Source organism: Orbicella faveolata, unplaced genomic scaffold (genome assembly GCF_042242905.1).
Source record: "Orbicella faveolata isolate gen_17 unplaced genomic scaffold, um_ofav_v1 contig_48, whole genome shotgun sequence".
Taxonomy (NCBI): Eukaryota; Metazoa; Cnidaria; class Anthozoa; order Scleractinia; family Merulinidae; genus Orbicella; species Orbicella faveolata.
In genome coordinates, this window is record NW_028301578.1 from 13,795,327 (window position 1) to 13,817,867 (window position 22,541).

At 38.9% G+C, this 22,541-nt stretch overlaps 1 protein-coding gene across 2 annotated transcripts; it reads left to right on the top strand.

Annotated features, from left to right (window-relative positions):
* The first annotated feature begins 155 nt into the window (after positions 1-155).
* On the top strand, positions 156-22,494 carry LOC110039651 (low-density lipoprotein receptor-related protein 6-like). Of its 2 annotated transcripts, none has more exons than XM_020744783.2 (16): positions 156-636; positions 733-835; positions 6,376-6,781; positions 8,813-9,207; positions 9,583-9,708; positions 12,481-12,904; positions 13,275-13,672; positions 14,319-14,447; positions 15,281-15,454; positions 16,327-16,509; positions 16,808-16,990; positions 17,938-18,067; positions 18,253-18,384; positions 18,485-18,602; positions 19,486-19,594; positions 20,371-22,494. In XM_020744783.2, exons 2-16 carry the CDS (start codon positions 757-759, stop codon positions 20,667-20,669), a joined length of 3,285 nt encoding a protein of 1,094 aa, XP_020600442.2. In that variant the 5' UTR covers positions 156-636; positions 733-756; the 3' UTR covers positions 20,670-22,494. The 2 variants fall into 2 exon arrangements, with proteins under 2 accessions (XP_020600442.2, XP_020600443.2); XM_020744784.2 differs by having other exon boundaries at positions 169-636; positions 18,485-18,596.
* The last annotated feature ends 47 nt before the right edge of the window (positions 22,495-22,541 follow it).

Below are 22,541 nucleotides of genomic sequence, written 5' to 3' on the forward strand. Positions count from 1 at the left end.
GATTTGTTCTCGCTTCACTGCAGAGTAATTAGAGAACAGACGTTCTTCAAGCATGCAAGAGGAATGGAACAATGAGCCCATTCAACAAATGGACTTTCCGTGAATAAATATCCATAAATCAATAGCAATAGGCTATTTTTATACTGTATCAAAGAAGCATTTAGTATAGTCTATTGTTTCGCTCTAGTTTCCGCTCTTTTTTGTTTTTTGTTTTGTTTAACTCTGTTGTTGCTTGGAGACAGGGTATAGGAGGAGCCAGGAAGTTTCAAAATCGAAAATGAAAGCAAAGGGGTAATTGTGACGAGTTTCCGTTCCCGCTGGTCATTTAGTGCTCTCCAGAGTTAGATTCCTGAATTTTTCAGAGCGATCATCGTTCAGTTCAGCTCAAGTGTCCGTCCAAACGAAAAGATACATTCTCAGGAGAAAAGCTTATCGTCACAACATTTGAAAACCGTCTCCGGAATTCATAGACGCCACTTTCCGAATTAACATATACATCACGTGTTCGAAAAGGGAAAGTCCCGGCTTCTATGTTTAGAAAGTAAAAGTACAGTGTATCAGTAGCCGGCAGCATTTGAAGCTCGTTTTCCTGTCAGGAAGTAATCTTTATCTCTTACTGTTAAGTTGATCATGTTGGTAAGACTGTTAATGTATATTTTCTTGTTACTTTGAACGAACAGGGGTCTCGAGACATTGCAAAAGTTAATGCTGTTGATTTGTCTTAATAAACAGGCACTACAATAATTTGCTGCTGTCATGAGTTCCATCTTCCGGATTTCTTTGCTGTGGGTGGCGTTAATGTTGATTCACATGGAAACTGTGAACGCTTGTGCAAGTAAGTTGTCAAAACGGGCACAATAGAAAGCCAACGATTTCAGCCAACATGGCGTGTTCTCTGAATAACATTCTTCGGCTAAAAAATATGGGAACAATGGAGCATAATTAACCAAATGCAGAGCTACTTCTGCGCAATTTGGTCTCCTATCGTTATGAAAGAGCATGCAGTAGTGAAGGTATGGTATAACAGGAACACGTTCCATTTGGAAAAACGGGGAACGAACGGTTTGGTTTTTTCTTTGATGGTGTTCAGAATATTCAATACTGGTTGAACTCCGAAATGCAAATTGTTCAACGTAAAAGTCTCCGGAGATTCTGAAAGCCAAATCGAGAAGAAATCTTTGAAAATTTGTCCATTTTTCGGAAATTTCGTAAAATATTTCTACTAAGGTGCCGTCAATATATAGGGAAATGATTTTCCATCTCCCAGTGAAAATTTCCTAAAATTTAAACTAAAACTTTTCGTCCAATGGAAAGCGCCCCGGGTAATCCAGGTGTAAACAGACAGTGCGTATGAGGCCTTCCGTCTGCATGCAAAGCACCCCCGGGGGGTACTCCCTTATATGGGCGATATAGGTGTGTGCGGCCCCAAAGGGTGGGGTTTTTCAGCCGTTTTGGTCATAAATAGAGTATCGATTTTGGCCATTTTGGTCTTAAATGGGGTGTGGTTCTAGCACTCTAGTCTTGAATTGGGTATGTTACTCAAAAGAAGCTACTTTTTCATCGCAAGAGACCATGATCTAAGAGAACATATCCACCATACATGGGCCTCTTCCAATGACAATCTTCAATTTCATTCTCATTTTAGCACTTTTGGTCAAACTGCGAGGCCATTTTAGGAAAGACATCCGATTGGCCAATTTAATTGACGTAATAACACTGAAGGTTTAATTTTAACAGTTAATGAAATGTGCAAAAACTTGCACCTGGATCTATGAAGCGCAGTTCATATATACAGAGGGAGAAAAATTCTAACTGTCTCGCGCTTTAATAGAGCTTTTCAAAGATATCTTATTCGCTTTAGGCCGTTCAGTACTTTAGAAACGACTTCAGCGCGGGTTAGAATGGAATTCTTGTCAGCAAGTATGGCGCCTAATGTGAATCAGTCATGCAGAGAAATGACAAGATCAATAATTTTTGAAGATAATTTTCCTGCCCAGTAGTTTGAAAATGCTTTTCAAGGAGGCTTCTCTCGATCCAAACGATGTGGTAGTTCCAGAGAAACTGTTTTTTTCACTGTGGACATCCAAACTCTGGTAAAATATTACACAGCACTTTCGAAACTAAATAAGCAAAAAGTGGCATCGGGATTTTCGGAGTGAAAGCTCTAACAAACTGAAAACAAGTATTTTAGCTGTCCTGCGCTTTGAAAAACCTTTCAGAAGAGATGTTTTTCAATTTAATTCGCTCAGTACTTATCGAGAAACAACTTTCGAACGTGTTTATTCGGAAAGCAATTCTTGTCAGCAATTCATTTGCACCAGTTTTCTCGGATAAAAAGTTCTAACAAACGCGAAACAAATATTTTAGCTGTCTTGGGCTTTGAAATAACCTTCGAAAGAGATACTTTTCGCATCAATCTGTTCGGTACTTTCTGAGAAACGACTTTCAAGTCCAGTTCGACATGATACCTACGGCGGGACCTGCGGCTCGTAACATTTGTACGTTTGCCGTTCTGTTTTTTGAAATTTTGTTTTTCCAACCTATTTTGTTTCACTTTATTGCTGCGGAAGAGCACTATATACATGGATACTGTGTTCTAAGGAAGAGTTCGTTTTTTTGAGAAGAGCAGCGCCGTTCGACTGCGGTTTAGCAAACTGGTCATCCATGTCAAAGGTGACATGTTGGTCTGCTAGGTTTCCGCTGTTAAGTTGATACCCTGAAACTTGTCATGTATGTTTTGCTAGTTCGGTTTGCTTTACCCGCGATTTAGCTCGTTTGAAAAAAAAAAAAATTTTGCCCGGCTTCGCCAGAGACTGGTGTCGCTATCCTTAAAGAAGATAATACATCTATTTGACTGACTGTTAGGTCTCTTGAGTCCAATGTTTAGTCTTTGTTGACGTTCCGGAAGCAAAAGATTCAAATTTTCCCGACCCTGTTGGCTGAAAAAGGAACACATCTTGGCCATTGACCAATTATTCCATCCTTTCTTGTCGTGAATTTTTAAACTTTCGATCTTGATTGTCTCTGAAGTTTTTTCGCATGCCATTTATCAATTCCACTTCGTCCACCATCCTGGGCCGCAATCCGGACTGACGAGATAATTTTATGCCCGACAAAAATCTGCAGGTGGTTAACCGATTGGCTAAGACTAACAAAAGAATCCTCACGCGTCCAGCCGTGCCTTCGGGGGAGGAACGCGGGCTCCTTTCCCGAACAGCGACTGGTAATCGAGCCTAGTCAGATTTTCAATTTCGTATTTACTATAGCAGTCGCGACCCGATGGCACTTGGCCATTGCCTGCGCGATCATGGGACCAAGACTAAAAATAACTTTGACAGCGTGATGCGAAGCTTAAAACTGATTGAACAAGAGGCCTAGAGGCCTTAACGCGGATGGTTCTTGCAGTGATCATCGTTGGTTTCTGTGGGAAGAGTGAGGCCCGATAACGAAATTAAGTGAAAATGGTGAAAGATTTTTTTCTAAAGGAAGGAGAAAACCTTGGTTGTTGATATGTTCGATACAAAAACTCTCGAGTTGGCTGATGTTTCGAGTTTTTCACCTTGCGTGATCAACTTTGTTGTTGCGAATATTAGAGAGCGGGTCTACTTTGAACAACAGATTTTGGCTTTGCTGCTCGTTCATCAAACTCACAACTTGTCACGCATAAAATCTGCTCACATTTCGCGACAACTTGAGGGTTTGTGTATCTCGTGAAGCCGTTTCGGAGCTTACCGCATGAAGCCTTCCATGTTGCGACAAAATCAACCTTGAATCCGGATTAAAAAACAACAGGAGGTACCATTGGCTACAATGTAATTACCTGTAGCCAATTGGTGGTTTTCAGTGTCACACCATAAAAAATAGATCAAAATCAAAATCAAAACCGTTCAACAAATAAAGTTCAGAATCTGAAAAAAGAAAGAAGGTAAATATGCCAAGACTCTCGCCAAGATTCAGGTCACAACAATTTTTCTTATCCAAGATATGCGGAAAAACTTTTTACCGAGATTTATAGAGATTTGTATGGAGACGCCATGCTGGTGCCCATCCGGATGGGCACCAACATGGCGGCCGGAAACCAACAGAAACATCTGTCACAGAGTTTTGCTACAAAAGCGTGCATTTATCCCTCGAGGAACTCAAAAACATTAAAATAATACTTTTTTTGATACAAGAATTGTTCAGATAGCCAAATTCCTCGCAGTAAGTCACTTTTTTAACCAACATGACAGCTCTCTCCGCCGTCATGTAAATGCCGCGTCACGCCAAAGTTTAGAAATTCAAGCGTAGTCTATCACGAAACCAAGAACCCATTCGGAGCAAAAATTTCTATGAATATTAGCTTTCAGCTGCTCTTATACATCATTTAAGTAAAATCTCATGAAGATCAATAGTTTTGTAGTTTGAATTTTAGTGACGTCATGTGAAAACCGGCAATAACGACTTGCGTTACAATTTGCGACTACCATGAAGAAGAAAACAACAACAACAACAACAACAACAACAACAAAACAAACGAACAAAAAATCAAAGCGACCCAATTTGTAACGCGGATTGCTTCGCATCCGCGTGAGAAGATTATCATAGGGCACGGGGATGTGTTCTCTCGTTTTCTCTTGTTCATCGTTATCAACAAGACCATCAACAAAAGCCCTTCATAACTTGTATTTAGGGCAACTGTGCCAGCCGCAACGGTCATAAATAGAGTATCGAGTTTTCGGCCAGGTAATAAATAGGGTAGCAAAAAATCGCAGAGTTTGGTCATAAATAGGGTAGGGGTTTTGGGAAGAGGGTCGCACACCCCTACCCAACTTTTCTGGAAGTATCCTCCCCCCCCCCCCCCCCCGGGAAAGTATCATAAATATTGTTGGTTTGCACTGTCAAGCCATCAAAAATAAAAACCTTATCCATTCAAGTGAACTAAGTCAAGAATTTGGTATATGATACTGATGATTGATATGTAAACAACCTTACTAAGATTTATAGAGTTTTGTATGGAGACGCCATGTTGGTGCCACAATGCGGCCGGATTACTCTGGACTAGAAACGTTTAGATCGTTATTTAAGAATTAAGCTAAAAAGCGAACTTTGAAGGCCTCGTTCTTCCCTCGAAAGCCACTAGAAACTGAAAGCTTAAGGCCGCCGCACATTAGCCGAATTCAGGAAATGTCATGAGAGTCACGTCAGTGGAATAGGCGCTATCTTGATTTTGGATGACTCGGCCCCAAGCCTCAACGCGGTTAGTCGCGACAAAAAATCGGTTAGTATGCGGCAAGCTGATGGCCCGACAAATTTTAACCCAATCTCACCCTGACAAAAAATTTCCAGTTCTACGACAAAAAATCGGCATGTGTGCAGCGGCCTTTAGCTAAAGTCTAGCTGTCGTCTCGTTAGCCAATCAAAGTAAATTCAGCCAAATTCGTAGGGAAATTATTGGATTCTTTATCATTAAACAAATAAAGAAGCCTCGACTGTGCTCTGTTCTGTCGTAAAGCACTTAGGAAGCGGTAGAGCACTTAATTAGAAGTAGTGAAAAACACTCGACTACGTCTCGTGTTTTCCCTACACTTCTTTCGTGCTCTACCGCTCCCTGCGTACTTTACAACAAAACAGAACGCGGTCGAGGCTTCTATATTTCTCAATTGTTGCAGTCAGGAGCTCTGCTTTTAGGCTTGGCTAAATCTATTTCTTATATAGCTGGCGTTTTTCTCGCCACAGCGCACCCATTCATTGGTTAGTTCATGGTCACATGATCTCTAACAATGAAACTGTTTCCCGCCAATTGCTATAAGCGTGCAACATTGCGAAAACTATGACGTCAAACGGGAAACAGTTCCCTGTTATTCGCGAAATGTTGACCGCTGTTGCACGTCATTTATCAATAAAGTGATTTTCTGTTTTCCACCGGTTTGATGCACTTGTTTTGCTATATAACAAATCACTTAATGAATTGTCCCTTGGGGAACAATGAATTTTGTTTCCCTCGAATCTCAATGTTACTCTCGACTTCGTCTCGGGAAACACTGAGATTCTCGGGAAACAAAATTCTCTGTTCCCCTCGGGACCAGTCATTAAGTGTTAAATATTACATGCTGTGTTCTATGCATTCCGATTGCTCGGCTGATCGTGTTCGTTACACTAGTTCAATCCAACGTCTCCTGTCTTTCGTTTCAGTTTTATGCATGAATTGTATCGTTCTTATTGGTGATGTTCCCCGGATGTCAATATTACGAGAACTGTAATGTGTATTTCTTTGTGTACCTCAATTAATTAAAGAGACACGCTTATTTGATGACAGTGTTTCTGAGTATTAGTTTACCTATGATATGTTTCCCTTGACTCAGTTCTCTTCAATTAAATTATATTTAACTGCAGGTGTCGACAGGTTTATTCTTTTTACCGACGCTGACAACAAATCTACCAAGTTTGTTCCATTGGACTCCAACTCATTCGCCCCTATAACTTTGTTCAAGCATATTGGAATTCAGCACCCAATTGCAGTGGACTATGATCCTGTCGAAGATCGAGTGTACTGGTCAGACGTTGCTCTAGGTCGAATCATTAGCGCGTTTTGCGATGCCACTACAGTGAAGATTTTGTTTACCTGCAATGTTCAATCACCAGACGGCTTAGCCATTGACTACGTGGGAAGAAACATTTATTGGACAGATGCGGGTACCAATAGGATTGAAGTAGGACGGCTTGACGGAACTGGAAGGAAACTGTTGATCAAAGATGAACTTGATGAGCCCAGGGCCATTGTACTCGATGAGAGAAATGGGTGAGATGCATAAGCTACTGTATAACACTACGATATTTTTATTGCAGTTTAGCATGGTAATAGGATCGAGTAGAATCCAAAGCGGTCTGTACTCATATGATTGATTAAAAAATCGCACGACTGTGAAGCGTCCTTGGATTCCAATTAATTATAATCATTACCATTTTCTCAAAAGAGTAGAAGTTTCATTTGACAAATACCCGTTTTAACGGTCATTAATAAACGTGGTAATTACAAACCGAAAAAAAAAACAAACAAAGGAAAATTGCTTGAAAAATGGCTGTTGAGTTTCTTTGAAAACAGCCACCGGAGATAAACCTCGACAACTTTTAAACAAAATCATTCATTTGAACTGGTAACTGTAATGATTATAATCAATGCTGTGATTGGTAAATTTAGACTTAAGGGAAGTCCTTATTATTGCATTGCGCATCCCTACTGCGCATGGTTTTCGCGTCATTAGGGCGCGCGCACAAAACGTAAGAAATTTCCCTCAAACTAAGCTCGATAGCGAAATAAATGCTCCTTTTCTCTTAAACGAGCACGGTGACCCCCGATGTTTTTTTTCAGGTAGTTGCTAAGAACAGTCAGATAAAGAACATATTTGAAGCAGAAAAAAAGTTTGATAGTAGAACATGATTTTTGTCTTTTTGAAAAATAGTTCCGTACTGGGTGTATTTTGGCCAAGGCGAGGATTTCAAGCTAACCACGGAACTGTCCGAAAAAGTATAATATTCCCACAACCAGGCAATCAGAAACGGCTTAAATGAAGCAATACTAGCTGCTTATGTGAATAAAAGAAGCTTTACTTTCAGGATAAAATTTTGTCTTTCAAGTAACCAAGACTTAATTCTGTATGAAGTGATTCGAATTTTTAACGTGCAACCAGTAAAAATACCACATTTTAAGAGCCCGCTGACGCATAAACAAGCACAGTGAACCTATTTTTTATTGCATTTTTTTAATGTTCATATCATGAATGTTAATTATTCCAAGTTTCAAAAAAAGTTTGATAGTAGAACAGTTTCAAGGGAATTACCTTAAACCCTCGGACGTATAAGCTAACTCATACCCCAACCATGGTGCAAGGGTAGGGGGTGTGGATGGAACTCCTGCCATGGGTTTTCGTTCTGTTTGGACACAGCGAAATAAACCTACATTGGCTAGATAGCCCTGAGGTTGCTCTACAAGGTGACATAATTTTGGTGGTTAGGACGTCATTTGACCCACCATCTTGAATCCCTCATCCTGAATTTCACTATTTTCTTCAAAAGTCAAGAAATTTATACAAAATCAAGTAGCTAATACAAAATCAAGCCAGAATGTTTATGGAATGTAAATATTAATGAATTTCTGCAATTTAATGCAGAAAACTGGAAAATATAGAGAATTGTGTCAAAAAAGTTGATTTTTGGCCAGACCTATTTGAAATTTGTGGTTGCCATGGCAACGTCAAAAACCATTAACACACAATTGGATATCAGTTTTCGGGGAGAATGGATGAACAGCTACTGAAAGTTTCAGCCTCTTAGAGTACATGGTATACCTACCCCCTGTACATCCGAGGGTTAAATGATTGCCTCAGGTAACTGTCCGACTACAGGTGTCCGATTACAGTCAACTGTCCGATTACACTGTCTGATTACAACTTTGCAGATTATTTAATTGGTGCAAAATAAGGCAGTTTATGTACCAACCACCGCATATTTGAGGAAATTGTAGTTGTTGTGATGATATTAATAACTGGTCATTTTGTAATGTTGGTTATGGAAATCAGCGACACTGTAAGCAATGTCGCAGACCTTTGCATCTGAGTTTTACATCTAAGGGAGAAATTGATGTTAGTCGTCTGCATACAAATAGCATTCAAATTGCCAGCTTTGAGTTAATGCGCATTCCCAGTTAATTAAACGGTTGCTTGACATAACGAGACAATTCGAACAGTTGCCGACAATTTTTGGATCGTCTGTTCGTCCGTAATTATGAGAATAATGTGAAACGTTTTCAGTAAGTGTTTGTTGTTGCTTTCAGCATGATGTACTGGACAGACTGGAGCACTAATCCGAAGATCGAACAAGCTGAGATGGATGGTTCAGCGAGACGAACCATTGTAACTGGAAACCTTGTCAAGCCAAATGGACTCACTATCGACCAACTCACAAATCGCCTGTTTTGGGTTGATGCTAAACTTGACAAAATCGAGGTATCAGACCTCAATGGAAGAAACAGACAGTTAATAATGTCATCTGCGGTTAATATCCATCCTTATGGACTGGCAGTGTATCGGAACATGTTATACTGGACTGATTGGCATACCACGAGCATTTCACGTTTTAACTTAAGCAGTGGAAACCAGGAGATCATAGTTAATAGCCTTCAAAAACCGATGGACATTCACGTATTTGATCAAGCCTTAATATTTTCAGGTACACGTACAATAATACTTGGCCAATAATACTTGGCTTATTATAAGTTTTATCATAACATACGGTGGTGTTGCTTCCCGATAATAACTGTGAAAAATAAACTCAGTAATCGAATTACCATGAACTTTGTTATAGTAAAGTGTCCACTCATCATTTGTCGGTGTTTCATTTGCCAGTCTTTGTTTTTATACTTATTGCATAATAAGTAACTGTTAATAATTATAGTTAAAATCATAATGCATCAAGAACTTAAATAAAATTAAAAATAATAACGAGAGAAATGAAAATCTGTAATACTGTATCAAGTGTTAAATCGTTATTTTCTTTTCTGAATCAGTTAGGTATGGTAATTCATTTCTGTTTGTCTATTATCAGGTTCTCATAATTGTTCTCAAAACAATGGACTCTGTAGCGATTTCTGTCTGTTAAAGCCAGGAGGGTACCAGTGCGCATGTCCATCGGGCATTGCCCTTCAATCTGATGGGAGAACATGTGACCATGGTGAGGGATCCATGTGTTTGGTTGCGTCATTCTTGTTAACTACTGTATGTACCTATCGAGCTAACTGGTCCCTAGTTGTTTGATTCTTGTGAGAAGGTATTATTAAGAACTGGGAAATAATGGGAAGTTAAGGAGGAAGAGCTTTAGGTTCTTTCTTTCTTTCATAGCAGGCTACTTGGTCTTTATCTCCCCTCCCCCTTGTGATGTGACTTGGCTGATCTTATATGACTTGGATTACATCATAATTTGACTTTCTGAATGGCCGCCACATGATCGTGATTTGAGTGCTGTATTTCTTCAGCTTAACTCTAAACCGTATCAAATATTACTGAGGTTAAATATGTTTAAACAAAAAGAGTTAGTGCAGAAAAAGTATTTTTTAAGAAAAGTAAAAAAATTAAAAGCATGCTAAACAAAACACGGTTGACACAATAACTGCATGCTTATAAACAATAACGAGTTGAGCAAGTTTCAAAAGCTTTTTTTTAAAATTTTATTGGAGCACTCACACTACTTACAATACTACGACAACTACAAATACTAAAACATTACTTACAAACACAACGTACTAATTAAGCCGTATAACACATTACTTACAATATCATTACATAACTTACAATACTAGCTTAAACATACTGTACAATACATTTATGTTAAAATACAATCACAAAGGCAATAGAAAGTTACAAAGGAAGCGATACAATAAATAGTTAGAATACAGTTATTGTTTACACGGGACAAATTGTCTCCTATTTTTTTAATAAATTGATCTAAAGTTTTGTTCTTAGTGCAGATATATTTTTCCGTTTCAAATTTAATTTTGATCTTTATCATAAACCCAGCTAAGCTTGGAAGTATTTGAGATCTTCTGCAATCCCATAGATATAGCATGGCTATCAACAAGAAATAATTTAGTAAGGGGCATTCTGAAGTTACAATGCCTATTAATACATCTCGCAAGCTAAGATGAACAAATTTTTTTGATAAAGAGTGAAAGTAAAATTCAAAATCTTTTCAGAAAAGCTTTGAGTACGCGCAGTTAAAAAGAAGGTGAAATAGGGTTTCTGGTTCAGACTTACAAACAGAGAATTTATCGTCTGTAATATATCCTATCTTATGTAATTTGGTATTGGTATATAGAATAAAGTAAGAGACCTTATATTGAAAGACCTTAACATAAGCCTCAGAACACACAATATGCAGCAGAAGAAACACTTTTGTTAACTGATCCTCATTTAAGTTAAAATCGCGTTTCAGAACTAAAGAATTATTAGAAAATTGTGCTTTTTTAGTTATTAACATTGTATAATAGTCTTTTGATTTTTTCATGAGAATATCAAAAACACTGTTTTCAATAATCAGAGAGGGTGGCATTGTAAAAAGGTGTGATTATTTATTTTGGATTTTGAGATTAAGTGGGACAGTACGGCATATCTGAGACCTGCTCATGCCAAAATATTTGTTTTTTTCATCTTTTTTGTAATAATATTATAGGACTCTGTAATATTTCAATCAAATCGAAGGTCAGTTACATGCGTAATACCAGACTCGAAAAATGTCTTATAGAATATTGGTTTATTCAGTCTATACGAATGTCTTTGTTATTCCTATCATATTGTGCCACGGTTTCTCCGCAGAAAAACTTGTCTCGAAAATCCGCCCACCTCTGAAGGAGGTCGGTATAAAATTGAGAAGAGATTGTGAGATTCTTTATATTATAATTGCAATGAAATAAGAAAGGGCCGCCAAAATTTTGAGTACGTGATGTAAGGAATTTTTCCATGTGCTGTCATTTTCGCTGAAAATTCTCTTTAGCCAGGTTTAGTTGTTCGGTTTTAACCTTTGTTTCTAAATCAATCATTTTCAGTCCACTCTTTTCAAAATCATTTATTGCTGACAAACGTCTGACTTTGTCTACGCCTTTCCATAGAAATTTAAAAATCAATCGGTTCAGTTCTTGGGTTACTCCCTTCGGGGGTAGTTAATAATGACGATACATAGACAAATTTTGGAACAATCAGGGATTTTATTATTGTTCCCTTTCCGTAGAGAGAGAGACCTCTTGCAGACCAAATATTTATAAGTTTCTTAACACTGTCCAGGTTTTCTATGAAGTTTTTTTCGTGTAGTAATTTCTGATCATAAGAGCAATAAATCCCCCAGGGCTTTAATTGGTTCATTTGGCCATTTAATACCAAAAGGTTTCGTTTTAATATTCGATTTTTAAAAAACTCTCAGGTTCAGAGGTTAATCCCACCAAAACTGAAGGAATGTGGATTGGATCTTCAAGAAGTTTCAAAAGCTGATGTACTTAGCTTTACCCTTCGTGCACTTTAATAGCTTTCGACGCCAATCGGCTGGATCGCAATTGACTCTAGGTGGGGTCCATGGTCAGTTTACCCTTTAAAACGCCATTTCCAGCATTCCTTACACTTGAAAGCTTTTGTGAAGACATGATATAAAGTCTGGAGTTTACCTTATTTCTCAACCAGAAAACCAAAAATAATAATGCGGGCTCGAAATGTACATTACAACAACGTGCCAGAAAACAATTTTATTCTATTATGTTTATGAAGAGCCGAAGAAATAATAAAAAAAAATGTTCATAAAAGGGGGGGAGTGGTCTGTAACCCCTCAACCCTCCTTCTGGATCCGCCTCTGAAGGTGTTGACATTCGTTATAATGGCAGTTCAATAGCAGTGAGGTCGTTCTATAATTTTGTTGTATATGTAGGTCTGTTCGGTTCTCATAGGTTAATCTCTTATGTTCAAGGTATGTTCTACAAGACAAGTTCAGATAAATTCTTACTCTTTGCTGAAGGAGACACTGGAGAAATTTATAAGGTTCCTCTGGAAGTGCCCGAGACCCCTTGCTATCCTCTGGGAATCAACAAGAACATCTCAAGACCCGTGGCCGTTGATTACGATCCAGTCGAAGGAAAAATATATTGGACAGATGTGACCTTAAAATTAGTGGCCAGAGCATTTCCTAACGGGTCTTCAGTTGAAGTTATTGCGCACAGTAATGTTATTACCCCGGAAGGACTGGCAGTGGATTATATTGGACGTAATATCTACTGGACAGATGAAGCAAATAATAGAATTGAGGTAGCAAGATTAGATGGGTCATCTAGAAGGAGCCTAATCACAAGAGACATTGAAAAACCAAGAGCCATACTACTCAATATTAGAGAAAGGTAATCTAAAATTCCAAAACAGATCCAGTTTTACGGCACTCTGCTAGCGTACTATCGGATATCGATACAAACCAAAATAATATTTTGGAGTTTCGTCACTCTTCTATTACTTTTATCAATCGCTGTGGACGTTGTAGAGGTATTAGGTCACCTTTGGGAAATATTTGATAATCCAAATCTTTGGAATAGGTCAATCTGTTAAAGATGATCTTCGCTCTTGAAAATGCATGGACATTCCCGCTTTTCCAGAGGAAAAGCTATCATAGTGAGACATTTTTCTTGCCACTTATCCCACAGTTTGTATCTCATCCCCATACGTCTAGTACTGTATTCTCTTTATATTGATTTTCAACACTATCCTTTTTATTAGTAAGATGTATTGGGGTGGCAGAGGAATATCGCGAAAAATCGAACAAGTCAACATGGACGGTTCGGCCAGGTCAACTCTTGTTAGTTCCAGACTTACGTGGGTGAACTCGCTCGCTATGGATTATCAAAATAGACTACTGTACTGGTGCGATGGGTACCTTAAAAAGATTGAGAGGGTGGACCTACAAGGAAATAATCGCGTGGTGATACTGGATCTATCATCGGATTCTATGCATCCATTTGGACTCGCACTATTTGATGACGTTGTTTACTGGTCTGATTGGAAAAGTAAAAGTATTCATAAGTACAACGTGACAACTTCTGTAGATGAAGTCGTTGTTCACGGAATGGGACAACCAATGGAATTGCATGTTCATGATCAATCCAAAGACTTTGCAGGTTAGCATTATATATATTTTTTTATCTATTGATTTAACTTGGTTTAGTCCAAACGCTTTACTTAAGTCTTCACCAACGTAATGAATATCGAAATACATTAAATATTAAATGTATTTCGAAATGTTCTCTTAACCAACGTAACTAAGAAATGCCAAAACTTCACTGTCATTTATTAATAGGACGTCAGGCTTAGTCAACATGACCAGTAATTAATCTCAACCTGTCTTGTAAATGGGAAAGAGGCAGGAAAACACCCTGAGAGCAGAGCCTCTTTTATCTCTTTTTTGAGCGGATAGGAGACGGAACAAAGCATATGCATCTTAAGAAAAGGCTCTGTTTGCAGGGTGCAGGAGAAAATCCTATATAGAAACTGTAGGCTGGCTGAATGTGGCAAAGAAAATGGAAATTGCTGCACTTGGCCTTGAAAGCTTCGTATGCCGAGAACGGTACTTTAAGGTGGATCGAACGCTGCAGATCGATCTTTCGGAATTGTCTTCCCACGAAATGGTTCTCCCCAATCATAACTCGACAAAAAGAACCTCCAGCATGACATGCTGCTGGTTGGTAATGCAGAGTTATTTGATCATTAATTACATAAACATATGATGTTAGGTAACAGGATAACGTACTCTTCCTCGCCTTATAGGATCTACCAGTTGTTCGCAGTTGAATGGGGATTGCAGCCATCTTTGTCTTCCAAATCCTTACGGTCATCAGTGTTTTTGCCCAGAGGGAGTACAACTGAAGCCTGGTGATGCTTTTACATGCCAAGGAGGTAATTATATATGGCATTACGGTGACAGTTTCAAAAGGAATAAGATCACGTTGATCCAAGATCTTATTTCCAAGGAAAACAGAAATAACTAATTTAACAATTCTTTTGGTAAAGTATAAATATAATTTCTGTAAATGGAGAAGGAAGGGATTTAGCTTGCTGACATTTTATCATAGTAAGCATGGTAATTCTCTTTTCTTTTTGTAAAACATTGATAATTTAGATTCCACAGAACAAAATAAAAATGCACACCTAAATTGGGGGTTTCTCAGCTTTTAGTCGAATATTGATGATATTGTTTTTCCTTAAGAGAGCGCGAACGCGCGCGCGGTGTCAGTGATAACTTAAAAATACTTTGTCGCGAAAGTGAAGTGTAGCAGGTGAAGATGTAATACAGTGTATAGACGGGCTATTGATCCAGATGGCTCGGTCCATAAAAACGCAAAAAAGGAGCGACGCCAATATCCGGCCATCTTGACCGAGCAAGCTTGGTCAACAGAATATTCATAATATGGGATTCGTGGAGAATCTTCTGACGGGAGGAATTCCCGAGCGGACAGTGTAGCGCCATCTTTCCAGCTCGGGTAGCCAATCAAAGCACATGATTCAGTTCATCTTGCCCGCTCATGGAGCTAGCCACATAATCAAATACCCGCTTCGTTATAAAACTGCTCGCGTCTTGGCTTTCATTTAGCAAAGGACCAGTTAGCAAAAGGGCGGGGAAAGAACACAAAGGACTGTATACACAGCGACCGTGTATACATATAAAACGGCTTTTTGATGAACCCCAAAAGCAACGCATCACCTTCAGTAATCTATTTTTGTTTTCACAGTAAATCGCTGTCCTCAATTGACCGCCCCTGCCCAAGGAAGCATAGCGCCGTGTTATAATTTACCAGGACACTCCTGTCACTTTTCCTGTGACAGCGGGCACATCCTGACTGGGTCAGCAACTCGCAGATGTGATAGCAATGGAGTATGGACTGGATCACGGCCTCAGTGTAATGGTGAGGTGCTAAACCAACTCTTGTTTGAAGCGTAATAACAACGATTGATAAACGGAACTTGTGATTGTGACGAAGCACACGGCAAAAACACGCGAATGAGTAATGGTAATAAGACTGAGTGGAGTCCAATTCGGTCTGTAATGATAAGAGTGATAACCAAATCCGACGACCGCGCAGCGGAAGTCCGATTTGTTTATCACGAGCATGATTACAGACCGAATTGGACGACACGAGGTCTTATTATCAATTAGTATCACCCAACTAGTGGACTAATGCAAATCCTACATTTTAATTAGCTACGCTACTAGAGGACTATTGGTAATAGTCCTCGAGTAGCGAAATTGGCGCAATCGAGCGTGCCCTTTCTTTCGTTTTATTCCCAAATAAATATTTCTTCAACGTGTATTTGCTAACTTTATTATTGCCTTTTCTGTCCGACTAGTTGGGTGATACTAAAACAATTAGACCCTTCGCCCTCAAAGGCCACGGGTCAATAGCCCATGAGGCGAAGCCGAATGGGCTATTGACCAGTAGCCCTTGCGGGTTTCGGGTCTAATTGTTAATTATTCATAAAAATTACAATTTCCGAGAATAGAAGAATAGCAATGTTATGAAAGAAAAGAAAAATTTGCATTAAAAGGCTGACAAAGGAGACGTCAATTGTTTGATGTTACTCTGAAATTGAGACTGGTTGATTTAAACTAAAACTTTAAATGTGATTGGTTTATTGAACTGTCCGATAACAAACTGCCCGATAGCAAACTGTGCGATAACAGCTTGGCAAGTGAATTAGTAGAAATCTTGGGTGCAATTACTTTCAACGTGTACTTGACCTCCCTTATAAACGAAATGCAATATTTTCCGTCTTTCAGCTGTTACGTGTCCAGCTTTATTAATCCCACTCAATGGCATTCATCAGGGTTGCACAAGAACAGCAACAGAGTACAATACAGTCTGTCGGTTTTCCTGCACTGCTGGGTTTAACCCAGTTGGTTCACCGTTAAGAAGATGTCTCGAAAACAGAACTTGGAGTGGCCAAGATCTCCTTTGCCAAGGTGAAATAAATTTGTAAAACGCCGACTGCAGAACATCGGACGTCGACTGACCTGCTTTCCGCGCAGTTAGTTTCACTCGTATTTGCTTGTGGTTAGCTTTTAATCGTTCAAAAAAGCTAAATATAATATAATGCCGTCCTTTCTAACATGAGTGAAACTGCAAGCAAACAGTTTGGCGTTCGGCAAATTACCCCTGCCGAGGTTAAATTAATGGTTCATACCCATAGACGTTAACACTAGACAGCATTAACATTTACAACTCTTTTTAAAATGACAGTTTTCTTCATTACGTTTTAAGCTGTCACCTGCAGGCCTTTGAACATCCCTTCAAGAGCCCTTCTGCTGAATGGTTACTGTGGTAATACGTATGGATCAAACTGCGTATTCGGATGTCAAAGTGGATTTGTTAAAGCCGACGGGAATGTCACTAGGACTTGTTTAGAGACTGGGCAATGGAGTGGAAATCCCATCCGCTGTATAGGTACTCGACGTACATTTAACTTTCGGACGTACAAAAGGGAAGGCCTAGGAGGTGGATGCCACCGCCCCTATAAGTTTTTTCAAAGTTTTGAAAAGACGACTCATTTTACTCATTCATCCTCCGCGGATATTTTAGTATGTCAATTGCGTGTCAGTGACTTTTGACGTTGGCATGGCAACCGAAAAAGTTCAAGTAAGTCTGACCAAAACTCAACATTTTTGACATAATTCTCTATTTTTTCCAGTTTTCTACATCAAGCTGCAGAAATTCGTGAACGTTTAAATTCCATAAGCACTCTGGCTTGATTTTGTATTTATTTCCGTGATTTCTTGAACTGTACCATTGTGGGGGTATGAGTAAGATTGTACATCTGAGGATTTTTTAAAAATTGTCAATATTTGTCTGATAGGTTATATACAAAATACGTAACATGTTGATCGAAACTTTGTTTCCGCTCAAGTCACCAAATTTTCTGAGTTTACCACAGTTCAAGAGAAAATTTGTAATTGCTTTTGCAATAATCTTTTCTGGTTTGGTTTATTTTAGGATCACTTTGGCTCGTGTTTGCTGTGTTTTGGTCAATCCTTGTGATTCTTAGTTTTTCGACGGTCATAAGTATAGATCACTAAATCCAACATGGCCAATTAATCAATTCCTGTTCGTTATAATCACGTGATTCCGAAGACATATACATCTAATCTCACATTGCCGACAGCCTCCTCTGGAATTTTGTAATCTTGGTGCTTAGTTTAAAGGGCTTCCACTTCCGAGCCCCCCCCCCCCCCCCTTACCCCCTCCTCTCCCGTCTCAGAAGACCCTCTCATACCTTTAGTGTTATTATTTATTTGTCTTGAAATTATTTACTTAAGGCCTTTTAAAATAAGTAAATGCTCGCAGAAAGTGGGAAACACTATCACAGAAAACCATATTTTGTTGTTTCATCGCAGAAACTTCCAGCACGGCAAAAGCAGTAATTTTGGAGCATACGTCTTCTCTCGCCATTGCCGTGGGATTGTCTTTTGCAGTATCTACATCGATTTTGGTCGCCCTCCTTTGTACATTGAAACGTCACTTTCTGTAAGTCCTCTTCAGTATTATTACAGTGACAATAATGTTTTGATTTAGAAAGAAGGACTTTCTTTCTTTTTGTTTCTCTCCCTGGGTCCTAGGTCGTTCGGTCTGAAAAGTTTTTTTTTTTTTCTAAAACAACGGAGCATTTCCTGATTTAAGAACGATCATTGCATTTGCTTTATTTTTTGCAGCATAAGGACATGGCGACGCTTTATGGGAAGGGAAAATGTGAGAGGAATTAATCCAGGAGATGAAGAAAGAGAGGGCAATCAAAACGACGTGCAGCAGGCCAATGATAGTTTTCAAAACCAATATAACCAAGGGTACTAAGTCTTTTTGTCTCAAATGTAATTTTGTTTTGAAAAATGGGGCATTTCTTTACTCTATAGAGATCAATTCATTTGCTTTTTTTACTTTTTGCAGGGGGAGATGTCGACGCTACACACGGGAGGAAAATGTGGGAGTAGAAAATCAAGGATATGTTGATAGAGATGGCAATCCAAACAGTGTAGCAGGAACTGAGGAACTAGAGCTGGTTAATGTTGGTTTTACAATCGTCATTATATCCCTGAGTAGCATTGTGGTACCTTTTAATATGCTTCAGCAGTACATCAGGCTCGTTTGGTCTCCCCATAGTTCATAGTCTCGAAAGACGCGGTTAAGCCAAAATACGTATACCACATGACCAAGTGATCCCCATGTGACACCGAAGCGAACCAAAATGGTGCAATTGGGTTTTGATCGCACCCAAATTTGGCCAACAAGTTATCGGGTCAGCAATGTGTAGTCCATCGACATGACAACACAGCAGGAAATGAGCGTGGTAGACAAGGCTTTTATTTGGCTTATTCCAAATTCTGGTGCGGCAAATATGAAAACGCTGTTACCCTCGCACAAATATACGACATGACCCCCCTCTCCTCAACTGTGTATCGACAGAACTTCGACACGCTCAATTTTCAGCCTTTCCGGGTCATCCAGTCTTGCTCCGTTGAAATAATTATTGGCAGAGAATGTTCGAAATGATCAGGAAATGCACCAGTTTGACTGCAGTCGCTTTAGAAAGATTGACAGTAATTCGACACGCTCATTTTTGGGCTTTTCCGGGTCATCCAGCCACATTCCGTTGAGATGTATGTCTGGATTAATGACACAACAGTGTTAAAGAAATCAAGCGTACACGATATAAAAGTTAAAAGACATGTCAGCCTTTTTTTCCTCCACTCTCTTATCTTCTTTTTCTTGCTCTCCTTTCTCTCTATTTTTTTTTTATCGTTTGGAGCGACTTTAAAGCCTTTTAGAGTTGTGAAATCAAAGTGCATATGGCTGTTTTGGTGCAAAGTTTTAACATGGTTTTTATAAATTTAGTCATATATATATTTATACATTTGGACTGACTTATATTCTCGAATTGTTTCTACTAGCATGACATCGGCCGCGAAAATATCGCAGATTACGGCCAAATCGACGAAGTCTCTAGTGACACTGGTGCGTCTGCTGGAAGTTCAACCTCAGCAGCGACGTGTGAGGGAGGTGAGGAGCAAGAGAGCCACAACCACGGAGTTGAGGCATTTCCAGTTGTGTTATAAGGGTTTGGAAATCACACTAACAATATTACAATGCGTAAATGGAATGGCAACTAAACGAGAATTAAAATCAACTTCATTGTTAAGTTATTTTCTAATGTGACTGAGTGCTCACTAACCGAATCGTCTCGTTTTTTTAACAAGCATTGAAACATAAATTATTTAAGCTATAGTTTAAGTTACGACTTGTTTTATAGGAATTTGTCCCATCTTCCGAACACATTTTCAGTGTTTGAAGAATTGATATGTCTTCTTCAGTCTTGAGACTTCTAAACAAAATCTAAACAAAATATCCCTTAAAGTATTTTAATTCTGAGCGTTTACATTTTTTTAAAACTTTGACATCATATTGCACTCGGTCAAACCTAACAGGCCATCTATCCTCTCAAAGACGTCAAATTTTATTAATTTTTTTACTGTTATACATTATCCAAGGTTCATTGTCATAGTTTCATTATTCTAAGAGTTACGAGGTGAAACCTTCCAAAGCCCTCACACCGCTCCCAAACGACTAACAAAGTCCGTTCAGAAAAGGGCGAAGTCAGCGCAATCGAGAAAACGCTTAACAATGAACTTAGCCACATCTCAGGGGAGATCTCAACAAGATTTTTCTCAGCAAAGGGTCATCTTTACTTATTTAAAATACATAGAATCACTTTCATTGTAAAGAGTGGTTTTCTCTTGAATCGTAAACATAACTTATTACAAAATTATCGTTATCAGGTGGCCTTGATGGTCCTGTCACACAGGAGCATGTCCTTTGCATTCATGAACTTGTTGGAGTCAACTGGAAGAAGGTTCTGCGGAACCTGTACATGGCTGAGGTGGTCATTAGAAATTTGGAAGAAGATAACAAGCACAGTGAAGTTGCTGAAAAGTGCCACCAAGGGCTTCTAAAATGGAAAGAAAAGTTTGGCCCTCAGGGAGCAACGATAAAAAAATTGTGTCGGGCTCTGCAGAAAGTGGGATGCTCAGAAGCGCTGGAAGCTTTGCGGAGTATGCCACATCAGAGTGAATCTTAAAGGAGCTCAGTCACCGTGCGGTATTTTGAGTTTTTTTGGCCACATACAAAATTACCTTTTCCGTGAAGGAAACCTGAAAATAATAGTTTACTAAGATTACAAAACACCAAAGAGATGATAACAAATCATAGGAGACCAAGGATGGTTAAGGATGGAGAAGATTAACACGGATTACAGAGAAGAAAAGCAAGAGCAAGAGAAATTTAGGCAAAACAATTCAAGATGTGCAAACTGTGACGTAGCTCCTTTAAGCTAATATAGAACAAAGAACTAATGGACGTTGAGCATGTCTCATAATTTCGGAAGGTTTCTGTTTTATTTTAGCAGCCAAGGAAATTTCAGTCGCTAACTAAGTGCAGCTGCAATCGTCTGATTGTTATCAGTATAGAAATTGCATTCTCTTTTGTTTGGGTGCTAGACAGAGAAGTGCGAAACCTAGGGCGTGTCCCAGAGAGTGATCTTCTGGTGACGTCACCGGCTAGGGTAGAATTCAGACTCCTTGGTAAAGCAGGCTTTTTGAAATCCAGAGAGCAGTACAAGCTGGTTTCAAGACCTTTAAACTAAGACATGGCTGCATGATATTTGCAGGAAATGCTTTAATTTCATCCAGTTTCATTATGAAAAATCAACAATCGTTAACTTGATAAAGAGGGCAATGAACTACAAATGCCTACCGATGTCATAACTAAAAGACTACCGGTAGAAATATGTAGCAAATGAAAGGATTTTTTACAATCTTTTAACAGAAAAATTCAGAATAAGCTGTTAAGCAGGGGAAAGCTGACATTTCGTCCGATTGTGCTGGATTCGAAGCATGTGTTTATAGTTAACCGTCAGTTGTCGACTGGTCGATACTAATCCTAATGCTGCAACTGATTGGCTGAGCTACTCGTATACTATCAGCCATTAGTATATAAATCTACTAGCGTTCTATCACGAATGGCGTTCTCTGACTTGCTAAGCTACTCACTATCTATTCTGTGATAGATAGTGAGTAGCCTAGCAGTGTGCCATTGTTAACAAAACAACGGCCGCTTCTTGGCCTTTTCGAAATGTCTGTGAAGAGGATTTAGGTAAAGTTTTGAACGACTAGTAGATTTATATTAAAACGATTAGATTATTCACTCTCGATTTCTATGCGTGATAGTGATTCTATCGCGCGATAGGAATCTCGAGCTCATAATCTAATTGCTTATTAGTGCGCGGTGGCCGTAGGTCGTCTGCGAAATTGTGACGTTTTCTCATTTTTGCGAAGTTGTGGAAGAAAATTTAGGTAAAAATGAATAATTTAATTCATGAGAAGACTGAAAGAATGACATTTACGGTTTTAGGACTTTAAAAAACTAGAAAATGTTGAAAAAACTGATGAGCGCGCGTACACAACAAGAAATTCCAGACAACAATTTAGTCCGCGCGATTTTTCTAAAGCGTAAAGTTAAATACAATGTACTAAAATAATTAGAAATGGTTGGCTAAAGAGAATTTAAGATTATTTTTGAGTTTAATTTGTTTTATTTGCTCTCGATTTCTATGAGGTGATAGCTGATTCGGCCTTCGGCCTCATCAACTATCACCTCATAGAAATCGAGAGCGAATAATCTAATTGTTAAAGTACCGTAAATTTTGATGTGAACCGTCAAGAGAAGAGTTAGTTTTAGTCGATGAGTATTAGGGCTATATTATAAACAGCTCTTGACTGATTATGCGTATCTTATCCACTTTACTTGTAGGTTAATTAGGTGTTGGGTAGTTACACATGAGCCCTCAAGCATGTAATGCTTTTAATGTCATCGTGTTTAAATAAAGGACTTTCTTACTAACCGTACATACGGGTTTATCTCCGCAAAGTCCAGACGACGACTCCTGACCGTC